Source organism: Zootoca vivipara, chromosome 7 (genome assembly GCF_965207765.1).
Source record: "Zootoca vivipara chromosome 7, rZooViv2.hap1.1, whole genome shotgun sequence".
Taxonomy (NCBI): domain Eukaryota; kingdom Metazoa; phylum Chordata; class Lepidosauria; order Squamata; family Lacertidae; genus Zootoca; species Zootoca vivipara.
In genome coordinates this window covers 10,575,597-10,589,904 of record NC_142590.1, presented here as the reverse complement: position 1 = coordinate 10,589,904, position 14,308 = coordinate 10,575,597, and the positions used below count along the sequence as shown (strand labels likewise).

The 14,308-nt window shown below is 40.9% G+C and overlaps 1 protein-coding gene across 4 annotated transcripts in view; it reads right to left on the bottom strand.

The window, feature by feature from the left end:
- The window catches only part of PLA2G4A (phospholipase A2 group IVA), an 80,019-nt gene that overhangs the window by 24,652 nt on the left and 41,059 nt on the right, over positions 1–14,308 (bottom strand). For all 4 annotated transcript variants that reach the window (XM_035122361.3, XM_035122364.3, XM_035122363.3 and 1 more), the window contains 5 exons: positions 12,628–12,776; positions 8,821–8,934; positions 5,729–5,766; positions 2,311–2,440; positions 254–390 (listed from right to left, as the gene is read on the bottom strand). In XM_035122361.3, the coding sequence (XP_034978252.1) occupies positions 254–390; positions 2,311–2,440; positions 5,729–5,766; positions 8,821–8,934; positions 12,628–12,776 (568 nt within the window). The remainder of the gene's footprint in view (positions 1–253; positions 391–2,310; positions 2,441–5,728; positions 5,767–8,820; positions 8,935–12,627; positions 12,777–14,308) is intronic.

The window sequence follows — 14,308 nt, the reverse complement described above, 5'->3', positions numbered from 1 at the left end:
TTGGCCATCACTGGCCTAGAGGCACAAGCCAGACGCTCCGTCAACTATTAACTGAAAATGGATTTGCTTCTGCATTGGTTTTCATTCCTGCAACCTGGTTAACGGGATCAGCAGATAAGGAACTCAGGAAGTTCCTATTCAAAACTATTTCAACTTTTCATACATTGACCTACATCTAGAAAGAATGAGATTTGAAGGAAGTTATTATTATATAAGAAAGTTGAGATGAGGACAGTTCAGCGGGGAAACGTACCATGTGGATCCAGATAAGCCAGCGATATACGTTGCACAGTCCAGAATTCCAGATTCATACAGTGCTTTCATCACCCCAGCAAACCCCACTGTGGCACGGAACCCACCACCAGATCCCAATATTGCAATCACCGGTACCTGGATAAGCATACAATAAAGACGGGTTTTTAAACATTCACTGTGTGTGGCTTAGTTTATCCGTCTACTGAAATTCTTTTGTTCCTACAGACCTAGATAGTTTCTGGATCACATCATCCCTAGCTAGCAAGACCAGTAGTCAAGAGTGATGGGAGATATAGGTCCAACAACAGCTGGGGACCCAAGGTTGAGAAACACTGACCTAGAGGCAATAAAATCATCTCTGAGAAAGACTGTGGGTCAGTGAGAACTATATTCCTCAGCTTCAAAGAAAAACATTCTCTTCCATTCTTCTTTTCTATCCATGCCTCACTCTTCCATTTTTTGTTGCCCTCCCTGCTGTCAAAATTTACAGTGTAAGCTCCTTAGAGTGGAAATACATAGCTAACCCCTCTTTATGTTGCTTTGTCAATCAAATTATACCTTTATTAAGGTTGTTAAGAATTAAAACAAGCTGTCGACGTTATTCGGCTGGTACACCTCTGACAGCAATTTTACTTCTGGCTTGGCTTAACAATCTGATCCTCTTTAGATACTGGTCTGTCCTCAACTCTCAACAGTCGTTCTGCACTTTTTGGTGGTCCAGTCACTTTTTCAGGTTTATACAAAAGGGTTTGATGCTACATTAGATATCATACCATCTAAACTAAGTTTCTCACTACCCTAAGCCTAAAGGGGAAAGAAAAATGGGAGGGGGGTGTAAAATTTCCAGAAATTTTGAAGCTCAGGGGGAAAAAACCCCGTTTTTTTCTGGGGTTTTTCGGGAAAAAACCTGAAATTTCTGGAAAAAATGAAAAAAATGCTACATTAGCACTTCTTTTTTCTTTTCCAGATTGAAAGTCATTCTGTTACTTTAGAAACATAAAATATAACTATGGACAATTTTAATGGGCATAAAATTATCAAAACTAGCATATTAAAAATATAGTGTATCCAAACAATTATTACAAACAGAATTTGCTTTTAAAATAATATTTATTTGTAACAAATGGAGCAACACTCTCCTGAACTGTTTACTAGTTTATGTGGAACAAAAAAACTCCACCAAACAATTTTTAAAAATCCAGAAGTAACAATTATTCATATTGCCTCTCCACGTTATTTTTAAAAACATTCTCATGAAAAGAACTGAAGAAGGAAGTGGGACTAAGTTTCAATGAATGGGCATGAAATTTAATCAGAATCATTTTCTGAGCTGTAATGATCAGTATCCGTTTCAGTCAGTCAGAAATGTATCTTGTTCTTGCATTGGAGAGTTCAGTTTGTAACCTAGGACTTGCTTGTCCTCACAGAAATTAGAATAATCTGATACCATACATATTTTTAAAAAAATGATTTATAAAATATTTGAACCCCTTATCTTAAAATATTTTATTCATCATGTTGAAATAAAACATTCCATAGTCTATTTTTTATTTTTTTCAATTTTTCCGAAAAAACCAAAAAAGGCTTCAGGGAAAAAAACGGGGAGAAACTGGGTTTTTCCCTAATTTTTCCGGGGGTTTTCCAGGCCTTCACATCTCTAGGGGGGAGAGACTTATTCTTTAAAACTCAGATTAGAATAAAAACTCAAAGTCCAAAACATGCAACAACTTCCAGAAAACGAATCCAAGCATCCAGATTTTGCCAGTAGAGACTAGAAAATGAGTGTGTTGAACTTTGAAACAAGAAACTGCAGGACTATAGATAGCAGGAACAGAGAATAAATCTCAAAGTCAAGCATTAACAAAATCAATTGAGTAAATATGCTCAGCACCAGATATGCTGCTGGCATTTTATTTAACAGACTACAGACACACCTGTTCAGTACTTCATTGCAGAACTTTGTTGTTTTATGAGTATTTGCATTTAAAAAACTCACTATTGAGATTCTGACAGCAACAGCCATCCTGGCTACTGACATGAGCCTTCCAAACTTACATCGCGGGTAGAGGTGAGGTCTGTCCCCAGGAAATTGTTCAGATGGTGCATTACTTTAGTTTTCCGCTGCTCTCGGAAAGTCTTTTCCTCATCACACAGCGCCATGCTGAAACGGAGGTCTGTTGATGAGCTGCCGCGCAAAAAACAGACAGGTTCTATAGCATGAAATTGGATGAAAATGATGTACCAATGATATTTAACACCAGGCATAGGCAAACTCCGGCCCTCCAGATGTCTGGGACTACAATTCCCATCATCCCTGACCACTGGTCCTGTTAGCTAGGGATGATGGGAATTGTAGTCCCAAACATCTGGAGGGCCGGAGTTTGCCTATGCCTGTTTAACACCAAGTAGAATTGCAAAAATGTATAAAACAAGTTCAAATTTGTGTTGGAAATGCAGAGAGAAGGAGGGTACTTTTTTATCATATGTGGTGGACATGTATATGGGTAAAGGCTTTCTGGGAAATGATATATAATGAATTAAAGAAAATGTTTAAGAATATATTTGTTAAGAAACCAGAAGCCCTTTTGTGAGGTATAATAGGTGAAGAGGTACCAAGAGAGGATAAAAGACTTTTTATGTATGCAACAACAACAGCAAGAATGCTACTAGCCCAGAGGTGGAAAGAAGGAGAAGTACCAAAAAAAGAAGAATGGCAGACGAAACTGATGGAATATGCAGAGATGGCGAAACTGGCGGGGAAGATCAGAAACCAGGAAGAACAAGGATTTTTTTTAAAAAAAATGGAGTAAATGCTTAATTTATTTTTTAAAAAAACCCACTGTAAACAGTTAAAATCATTGGCAGTGATGTAATGATTCTTGTAATGTGGAATTGACTATGATAACTACAGATATATAATAGAATGATAATGGTGAAAGATGCAGAAAACCTAATTTTTAATATGGAACCCATGGGAGGGAGGAAAGGAGGTCCGAAGGTTCAAAAGAACCTTTTATTTTAATGTTTGAAATCAAATCAAATCATAATTTATTTCAGCTTTAAGCCCATTTACACATGAAAATAAGCGCGACGAGACATAGTTTCTTTACAATCAATAAAAATAAATATAATGTTTGAAATGGTTAGAGTTAAAATGTATAAAAGTTTGCAAAACCAATAAAAACTATTTTTTTAAAAAAAGAAAGAAAGAAATAAAGTTTTACAGCGTGAAATCAATCGCTTGAAATGGTAATTTTAAAAGATCGGCCAGGTTACCATTAATTTCTCTACGAATAAGCACAGCCCTGAAATATTTGCACATGCCATAAATTATAAACCTAGAGCAAGTGTAAGCCCTAGTGCCATGGATGCCCCCCTGTGATTCAGAAACAAGGGAATGCCGTGAGCTGGGCCATTTATTTCGCTAATTCTGGGCCAAAATATTCAGCCTAGTGGCAGCTAGGATTGTATTAGCTAGGAATTGGAAATCTGAAGACCTTCCTACGGTGGACGACTGACAGATGAAGCTGATAGAATTCATGGAACTGTCTGAACTGACTGGGAGAATCTGAGATCGGGGAGAGGAGACGGTGGAAGAAGACTGGAAGAAATTTAAGATTTATCTGGAGAAGAAATATAAGATTAAAAATGGACAATGAGGGAAGTGGAAGTACAAAGAGGCTGTAGAAGCAACTAGATATAGCAAGAAGGGATTATGTTTAAATGTAACAGAATTATTAAGACTTTTAGATCCAAATGATATTTTGAAATATTGGGAATGTGTGTTTAAAATGGATCAAATAATTTTTTATAATAAATATTTTAGAAGAAGAAATGGTTTAAGAAGAAGAGAGTGCTATATTAGTCATTAATAGAAACATGGAAGGGGGGAAGGAGGAAGTCGACAGAATAAGAATTATATATGATATTGTTATAGAAATATTTTTTTCTTTGGCCTTTGTTTTTTGTTCTTTATTATTTCTTCACTTTTTGTATTCTTTTTGCATATCTCTTTTTTGTACCTTTTATAAAATCAATAAAGATAAATAAAGATAAAAATATTCAGCCTAGTGATTTCAGGATGGAGGATGGGGAAGGGCCCCAAAAGATTTTTGCAATCTTTGAGATTGGGAAACGTTGTAATTTGTTTTTAATAGACTGGGGCAGCTTACCACGATGGAGCCTCAAGTGGCAGGTGGCTGCGGTCAGTGGAGGCAACCATCTTTCCCCCTTTCTTTTTTAAACACTTCTGGGAACAATAGCACATTGTGTTGCTCCCATTGCCGCTTGAAGCAGCAGCAAAGCTGAAAGAAAAGACTGTGGCCATCTGCTTAGGCAAATGTGGTTCGTATTTCAGGAGTGCATTTGGGCCTTTGGAGGTTTGTTGTGTAAAATTCGGAATTCTGCATCCATGCTTTTCTTTTTAAAAATTGTGGCTAACTTTTTGCAAAGTATTGGTACTCACATAAAATGGGTATGGATAGGTAATGGTAGTGATATGTCAGCGCTATCATACCTGCCAAGTTCCTCTCTGAAAAATAAGGGACCGGACCGAAATTAGCATACCAGAAGTAGCGCAGCGGCCATTTTGGAACTGGGCGGAGCATGCTCAGAAGTGACTTTTGATGCTACTGTGCCCAGTTCCAAAATGGCTGCCGCACCAGAAGTCGCACTGCAGCCATTTTGGAACTGGGCGAAGCAGCATCAAAAGTCGCTTCTGAGCATGCTCCGCCCAGTTCCAAAATGGCCGCCGCGCCAGAATAAACCGGGGGGAAACAAAAAAAAATCCATTTTTTCGGCTGGGGACAGCTGGAAAAACGGGGGTTTCCCGGAGAAAACGGGAGACTCGGCAGCTATGAGCGCTATTGTAAATTTTTATATGGAGAGTGGCTGATAGTTACTGATACTCTACTCTGCGACCACCAAGAGACTTCATTTAGACTTTATTTTCTCGACACAAAGACAGTTAACCATCCTTAATCCTATTAAAATCAATGGGCCAAGCACATTGTGTTTAATTGTTCCCTCTGTTTTAGAAGAAGAAAAAACAGTAACCGCCATGAAAACTGGACATTTGCCCTTTAAACTTGAACTGTACATTAGATATCATATTCAGTGTTCTGCGGAAAGGTAACAGTCCAGCAGATTTCTAGGCTTTCTAGTTTTATGTACCCAAAATCTGCAACATTTTTAGAATATTGCAAATATTGCTTAGAATCTAGTATGGTACATTTGAATCCCATCAGTTTAAATAAGTGGGATAATTAAGCACATGTCGAATACCTCCTCTGAAGATTACCTGATATTTTCAATGCTAAGTTATTCTAACAGTTAGCTCTACACAGTTAATTTTACAGCTTCACACTTAAATTTACAAAACACAGCAAAGCAACAACAACCAAAACCTGCTCTCAAAACCATACTGCTGCTGAAATCCCTAAATTTCTGTTTTTATTGCATCAAGATGACTTACCAAACTTCAAGAGATAACTCCAAAGTAACGGTGATGACCTAAACAAGTCAAGTTACAACAGGATCAGTTTTTTTGTGGGGAAAGACCATGGTCTTCATTTGCAGCTTAATGATAACCAACAAAAATTTTGTAGTTTCCTCAACGATACAATTAATTAAGCTACGGAATGACAGAAACTTTCAGAATGTACAGAACTTAAGATGGCTACTAAGTAAGATTAAAAATAAAACCCTCATAGGATCAGACCAAAAGGCCCATCCTGTTTCTCACAGTGGCTAGACACAGAATTCCAGCAAGTTTAAAGAATCAGATAAAAGCTTGTAGGTTACTTCGCTAACATCAGGAAGGAAGGAGCATATCCGCCCCCATCCTTCAGCTCCGAGGGCCTTCTGGTGGTCCAGCTCCGAGGGCCTTCTGGCGGTTCCCTCACTGTGAGAAGTGAAGTTACAGGGAACCAGGCAGAGGGCCTTCTCGGTGGTGGCACCCGCCCTGTGGAACGCCCTCCCATCTGATGTCAAGGAGATAAACAACTATCTGACTTTTAGAAGCCATGTGAAGGCAGCCCAGAGAAGGGAAGTTTTTAATGTTTGATGTTTTATCGTGTTTTTAATATTCTGTTGGGAGCTGCCCAGAGTGGCTGGGGAAATCCAGTCAGATGAGAGGGGTATAAATAATAAATTTCATCTTTCCCTCCCAGGTGGCTTTGTGCTGCTGACCTTTTCTGTCACCTGCTTCTGAAACCATCACCTGGTGTAGCTGCCTTCCAACTTTCAGGACCGTTCTTTAAGCCTAAGCCGCTGCAAAATGCCCCCCTTAACTTCTACAATTCACCTTACTTTTACTATACAGTGGTACCTTGGTTCCCAAACTTAATCCTTTCCAAAAGTCAGTTCAAAAACTAAAGCGTTCCAAAACCAAGGCGCGCTTTCCCATAGAAAGTAATGCAAAATGGATTGATCCATTCCAGACTTTTAAAAACAACCCCTAAAACAGCAATTTAACATGAATTTTACTATCTAACGAGACCATTGATCCATAAAATGAAAACAATAAACAATGTCCTGCAGTCTCACAAACAATCCATCAGTAGCTGAACTGGGTTCCACGCAGTCACAAAAACAAAACAAAAAAAGAGCCACAAAAACGGAAAATAATTCGCAAAAAACAGACAGACCTCAGCGTAACACTCAAAAGGGAAGTGTAACACTCAAAACGGAGCACGTTTGGCTTCCGAAAAAAAGTTTGCAAACCAGAACACTTACTTCCGCGTTTGCAGTGTTTGGGTTCCAAGTTGTTTGAGTACCAAGGTGTTTGAGAACCAAGGTACCACTGTATCCTTTTACTATTGTAAATATAGCACCACCTTAACCTGCACCACCTTTTCTGCCCTTGTTGGATCATTTGCTCGTTTGGTGCCTCTAAACAAGGCACCCCCAAAGCAGTTTACAAAAGGAAAGGTTGACTTCTTCCGCCTCGGGCAACCAAGTGTCTTGGACCGACTCCGTCCACAGCCTTCTCCCCTTTCTGGATAATCTCTCCCAGCTCCATCTGCTCCCAACTCCTTAAAAATACTTCGCACTAAGGAGACATAATTAGAGGCAAACCACAAACAAAAAGCCAGCCAAGCTCCTCCCTTCCTGTGTGCTTAACTTAGATCCCCCTCCAGCTCTCTGTGGTGAGCCGAACAAGCAGCCTGGGGCTCCAGGTCAATTGTTTCTCCCTGGGTGGCAAGGATAAAGTCTTTTTTCTTCTTTTGGTCTGCCCAGCTCCTTAAAGCACCATATATATTGATGGTGCTGATCCTAAAAATAAGTATATGCCCTTCTCTCTTTCACTGACATTTTAGAAGTGTGCCTTCCCCCATTTCAACCTGCCACTATACTGAGATAATCTTTGGAAACACTCCTCCAGGTCAGCCAAGATAAGGGCTCAGAGAGGGCCTTTTTAGTGGTGGTTATTAGGCTGGCGGCTAACAGATTGAGGTTGAATCCTGACAAGACAGAAGTACTGTTTTTTGGGGGGAGGGAGAAGGGAGTGGGGGACTCCCAGGCTATTTGGGACTCCCAGCTGTCCATGGAGGCGCAGGTCAATTCTGTGTCCAGGGCAGCTGCCTCCATCTCCATTATGAATTCACCATAAATTGATTTTGGTCATGTACATGCTTCAGTGTAAGTTATCACAATTCACCACTTCCTTAAATTTTTTTTATTATTTATAGCCCACCCATCTGGCTGGGTCTCCCCTGCCACTCTGGGTGGCTTCCAACACACATCCGCTTGGCAATAATTGTTTGAAAGGGCCCTGCTCTATAGCATGCTTCACATCATACTTAATTCCACCATGATTTTAAAAGGATATCATTGTTTGATACAGCTACTTGGGATACTTTATATAAAAGAACTGCTTCTATACACTCATCGAATCCATGTATATGTTTTGGGTGCTACTGCTGTCTTTTATCTTGTATTTTGCATTTGTTTCATTTTACAGTGGGCTGCTGTTTGTCCTACTGAAAAGTATGCCTTATGAGGAACGGCTTAAGGAGCTGGGTATGTTTAGCCTGGAGAAGAGAAGGTTGAGGGGTGATATGATAGCCATGTTCAAATATATAAAACGATGTCATATAGAGGAGGGTGAAAGGTTGTTTTCTGCTGCTCCAGAGAAGCGGACACGGAGCAATGGATTCAAACCACAAGAAAGAAGATTCCACCTAAACATTAGGAAGAACTTCCTGACAGTAAGAGCTGTTCGACAGTGGAATTTGCTGTCAAGAAGTGTGGTGGAGTCTCCTTCTTTGGAGGTCTTTAAAGAGAGGCTTGACGGTCATATGTCAAGAATGCTTTGATGGTGTTTCCTGCTTGGCAGGGGTTGGACTGGATGGCCCTTGTGGTCTCTTCCAACTCTATGATTCTATGATCTATGATCTTCTATGAAGCTTATGGACTTCCACTCTGGGACCTTCAGGTGCGGAGCTGATTTGAAATACTTTAATGACTAGAGACACTCTTAGCCCTCCATAATACTGCACAATGCCAGTTTTGCCACGAACATCAATGGAACTGATATTCTACCAGCAGAATTTTGAAACCTACTTTATTGATGATGAGTGAGACATCTTTCTTCTCTCCCACTTTCAAAGAAGATATGGGGAACGTTGCTGTACCAATTGTTTCATCCATCACATAATTTGCATCCATAAGAGTGATCTGCAAAAGATAAACATTTTTTTAAAAAAAAATCACCTATTTGCCTTTTTTATAACACTCATTAAAGTCAACATCTTTGCCAACAATTATTAGTACACCTTTGTGAGATATGGCAAAGCAATTGCACAGAGGGACCAAACTTGATATATCTAAGCATTTCTGTTTCTTTTGTCATCCAATCGCCTTTCCCTACTGCCACTTCTGATGTACATTTTCTGGTCCCATTCCCATTCTCTATCTAGACCACTAATATAAATATCTCGTTTTCAGAGTAGCTTCCTGTTCCTCAGTATGAATGGGCAGATTCTGGTTATGCACCAACTACCTATTTTTCAATATATCTTGTCAGGAGTCAAGAACAGCTGCAAATGTGCCCACCTCAGAAGGCATGAAGGATCATTTTAAAATACTAACATAGGGAAAAAAATCAGAAATTAAGCAGGGAACACAGGAAAATTCAAGCATTTGTGTACATTGGTGTACAACAAACAGAGCATGAATGAAGAAAATAAAATATTAAAATCTGGCAGAAATATGCTTAATGAAGATTCACCATCAGCAGACAAAAACATTTTGAAATGGTGGACAAAATGTGCCCAAAGATACATACTATTGTAATGTCAGAGCAGCCATATACCGGGTACTAAAATGAGGCATGGAAAGGATTCTGAGATCAAGACATGCATCTGGGGGCCAGTTCGAAAATGCAATATTATGATATGATTTTTAATCAGTTGGGTATTCAGTATATGAATTGAGATTAGTGGGAACTGATTCCCTTGAAACAGTGTTGTATTCTGAGGTGATATGTGAATCATATCTGTTGTGTGTGATCTGTTGTAATAGTCCATTCGTGCATACAACTCACTACAGTGGTACCTTGGTTCTTGAATTTAATCTGTTCCAGGAGTCCGTTCGACTTCCGAAACAGTTTGAAAACCAAGGCACGGCTTCCGATAGGCTGCAGGAGCTTCCTGCACTCAATCGGAAGCCGCGGAAGCCATGTTGGACATTTGGCTTCCAAAAAACGTTTGCAAACCGGAACACTCACTTCCGAGTTTGCGACGTTCGGGAGCCAATTTGTTTGACAACTAAGCCATTCAACTACCAAGGTACCACTGTACTTGGTGCTGCAGCTATTAAAATAATTAACTCGCAGATGTGTACCAATGGTTGCACAGAGTATGACATTCCAACATCATAAAGATGTTGATCTATAGCCATTTCTTTACTTTTCCCTCCTATGCTCATTCTCACAGTGTAGAATGGAGATCTAGCATCAGTAAGTGGCCCCAAAGGCAGGGGAATGTAAAAGGAGACGCTAAACATATACATTGCTCTGATGACCATATAATTTTGCAGAATTTTGTGTTATTATTTTGTAGTTAACACCAGCTGAAGCAGACACTTAATCTCCACTTCAGTCTGGCCCCATACACCAGAGGCAGGAGAAAGTAAATGGCAATTAAATTCAAGAGGTAAAGGAAACTTTAAATTTCATGAACTCTGCTCAGAAGTATCATTTCCAACTACAGAGTGGTGGTGAAGGTTTTGCCTGCCACTTTTAAGCTCTTCTTGCTGTTGTCTTCTTGCTGTTGGGTTCCCCATCTTCCTCTCAAAGGCCAGGTTTATTAGCTTGGGAATAGGGCTGGGGAGAGAATGAGACCAACTGGCAAAGGTAGACCAAATTCAGAAGGGTCTGGGCCCAGCTCAGATTGGAGTGTTTCCATCTTTTTGAATTCTTACTTCAAATTTCCCCAGCTTTGCATTCCCTCCATCACTAGCTAGTTCATGGATGCCATTTTTCATTTGTCAAACTAACAACATTGGTTAACAAGTTTACTTGAAAAATAGAATTTAAGCAGAGAAGGGTAGGCCTCCACAATGATACATTTCCACTGAATTACAAACTACAGTGTACATTATAGAAACGTGATAGTAGAGGGAAAGCACTTTTGCAAATGGCACTGCATTATTGTCAGATAAACTCTCTTATCCAGACTACACAACATTATTGGCTCTTTAGTGTCAGCTTTCAGAATTTCCGTCATGTGCTTCCACAAGCAGCTGAGCATGTCAATTTAAATTATTAAATCTGTTACAATAAAAGCAGGTTTCTAAATGTTCATTTTTAAAGCTGCCCAGTGGGGAAATTATTTCAATTCACCATAGTTATAGCAACAGGAATGAGCAAACTAGCTAGCCCCTTAAGAAAATTCCTTTCTATATATATTTTTTCTGCCTCCAAGAATAAGGGAAGTTCACATAATGCATACTAAGAGCAGCATAAAGAGAAGTAAAACAGGATGTTGCTGGAATGAAAGCCCCCATTTGGAACAGACATACTCATTTAAGCTCAGCACACATATACCATGCATGATATTGGATTTCCTTCTATCATAATCACCAGTAGACCTTCTGCAGGCCCCTTGCTACTTACTCATAATGTCCTAGATAATGTGGTGAATGGATGTGGTTACACAACGTTGAGTGAGGAGAACAACACTCAGTTATGCTCTTAGAGTTGCTCATTTCTTTACTCTTTTTTGCTTATTCCCGTTGCAGTTTTGCCAAACAAAGTTTCCTTATCTTATTTATCCTCAACATTAAAGCCATTCTACAAATGGGGAATGAGGTCGTGAGAGAAGGCAGGTCCTCAGATGACCTTCTCCTCTCCAAACCTCTCAAGAAGCCCACAGGTTGCTCTCTCTTCTCATACTGAGTGAGCCAGATCTCACCGAGGAGAGGAACTTCTGGCTGGGCTATATCACTTCAGACTGCCAGTGAGGATTCACATGTTCCTCCATACAAATTAACTCCCTGACCATAGAAAACTCAATGTAAAGGGCAAGAGTTCAAGCCTAGCTTGATGTATTCATTTCCCACGCAAAGCTATCTTTTGGGGGGGGGGGGAGTTCCATTACGTGATGTAAAAAGGTAAAGGACCCCTGGATGGTTAAATTCTGTCAAAAGCGACTATGGAGTTGTGGCACTCATCTCGCTTTCAGGCCAAGGGAGCTGGCGTTTGTCCACAGAGAGCTTTCCAGGTCACGTGGCCAGCAGGACTAAACCGCTTCTGGCACAACGGAACACCGTAACGGAAACCAGAGCACACAGAAATTCCATTGACCTTCCCACCACAGCGGTACCTATTTATCTACTTGCACTGGTGTGCTTTCGAACTGCTAGGTTGGCAGGAGCAGGGACCGAGCAACGGGAGCTCACCCAGCCGCAGGGATTTGAACTGCCAACCTTCTGATTGGCAAGCCCAAGAGGCTCAGTGGTTTAGACCACAGCGCCACCCACTACACTGCAAACATAGGTGTATCGTCTCTGTAGGAAATGCCTTAGTCTAGTAATATTTTTGCTTTTTGCTGAACTCCCCAGCCTGTAGCAATGTCCTTTTTCAGTTCCTTGTAAACTCAGGAAATTCATACCTAGAACACTGTGGACTGGAAGCTTGAGGGTTCTGCAAACACATTGCCAATGCTACATTCTTCCTCCCTTTGTCAAACCATGCTTCCGGACACCATTTTGTAAATTCAGCAAAAAGATGGATAGACTTAGAAGAGTGCAAACTTGTATAAATTATTCTGAATACTACAGTTTTCCTGAGGTAAGTTTAAATATCTTTGGAGCAAACCAGCAAAAGATATAAGCAGCCCTGCACATATGACCAATGTGTGTTGGTACCTCCAAAACGTTTTCCTGCTTGGGGTCCAAAATCATTTCGAAGGTTTCATTCCACTCGGGGTTCACATTGTTGTTGATGTGTGTCGTTCTCTTTCTGCTATCTGGGGCTGTTGGGATGAACAGCTCCACATAGGGGTCGGGAGTGTCCACTGAAATAAAACAATGACACGCAGGAATCAGTAACAGATTCTTCAAAAACATGGAGGTAAATCAAATGGCCAATTGCACTCAACAGAATCTTCACCAACTACACTTCTGTTTGTGTGTTTGTTCAGCGCAGACATATGAACCCCTGGGCTGAACAGATGCTATTTTGCACATAAGACAACAACAAATTGAGTTAAGGGCACAGCCCTGTGCCCAAGATGTGCTGGCTAGGGAGAGCTAAAATTTGGCAGAAGTCCTTACATTGGTGCATCTTCAACACACCTCCCACAATGGCCCTACGCTAACAGGATTTGAAGCATAGAACGCAGTGCTGACTGATCACCATTGCCAGGGAAAGGGCCAGAACAGGCTGGCACAGAAAGAGTAGACTTAATGTCAAATATTTCACTTCTTCAGAGCCCTCACCTTGCTCCTACAGTAGCACATAACATCAATAAAATATGTGAAACAAGTAGTGTAAAGGTAAAGGTAAAGGACACCTGGACGGTTAAGTCCAGTCAAAAGCGACTATGGGGTGCAGCACTCATCTTGCTTTCCGGCTGAGGGAGGGAGCTGAGGGAGCTTTCCAGGTCATGTGGCCAGCGTGACTAAACCGCTTCTGGGACACCGTGACGGGTGCCAGAGCACACGGAAATGCCATTCACCTGCTGCAGCGGTACCTATTTATCTACTTGCACTGGTGTGCTTTCCAACTGCTAGGTTGGCAGGAGCTGGGACAGAGCAACGGGAGCTCACCCCGCCAAGGGGATTCAAACCACCGACCTTCCGATCAGCAAGCTCAAGAGGCTCAGTGGTTTAGACCACAGCACCATCCACTGTGCAGTCACCTTCCATCCAAGGGTTCCACTCCAGGGGCACCATGTGTACGCAAAATGGTGCACAGATAAAAGCTGCCGTCTGAAAGCAGGGGAAACCCCACATGGAGGACCTCCCTGTATCTCCACTGCCAGAGGAAGAAGAAACCTTGGTTCCAGATCTGCTCCAGCCTTTTCTTTCCCAGCCAGAACCTTCCTTAGGGCACAGCCACACTGGCCTTTTAATAACAGGTCTTATTTACTTAATACACCACTTAATTGCCAAAGTGTCTTCTAAGTGACTTAGAAGTATAAAACCAATTACCTATATATATATACTGTACACACACACACACACACATAATTAAAATACACAATAAAACAAGTCCATCAAAACATTAAGCTAAACAACCAATAAAACAAGCCTGTTAAAAGAGCTCAAAAATTATAATTGCTAATACGGCAATTAAAGCAGGAGGTTCAGGTCATGAGATCAAAGGAATGCTCATCTGAGCAGCTGGTGGAATGCCAATGCATATTTTAGCAGGCAGACCATTTCACAACAGTAGTTGTTGCTGGTATTCATCTGTCTCGATAGACAATGGAATGCGCCTCACTGATACACTCCAAAGGAAAGCAGAGCAATGTGTTTGGCACCAGCTTGGCTGCAGGAGTTGCTAGAAGGAGGCGTACAAGGCGCCATCCAACTGCCTAAGCGA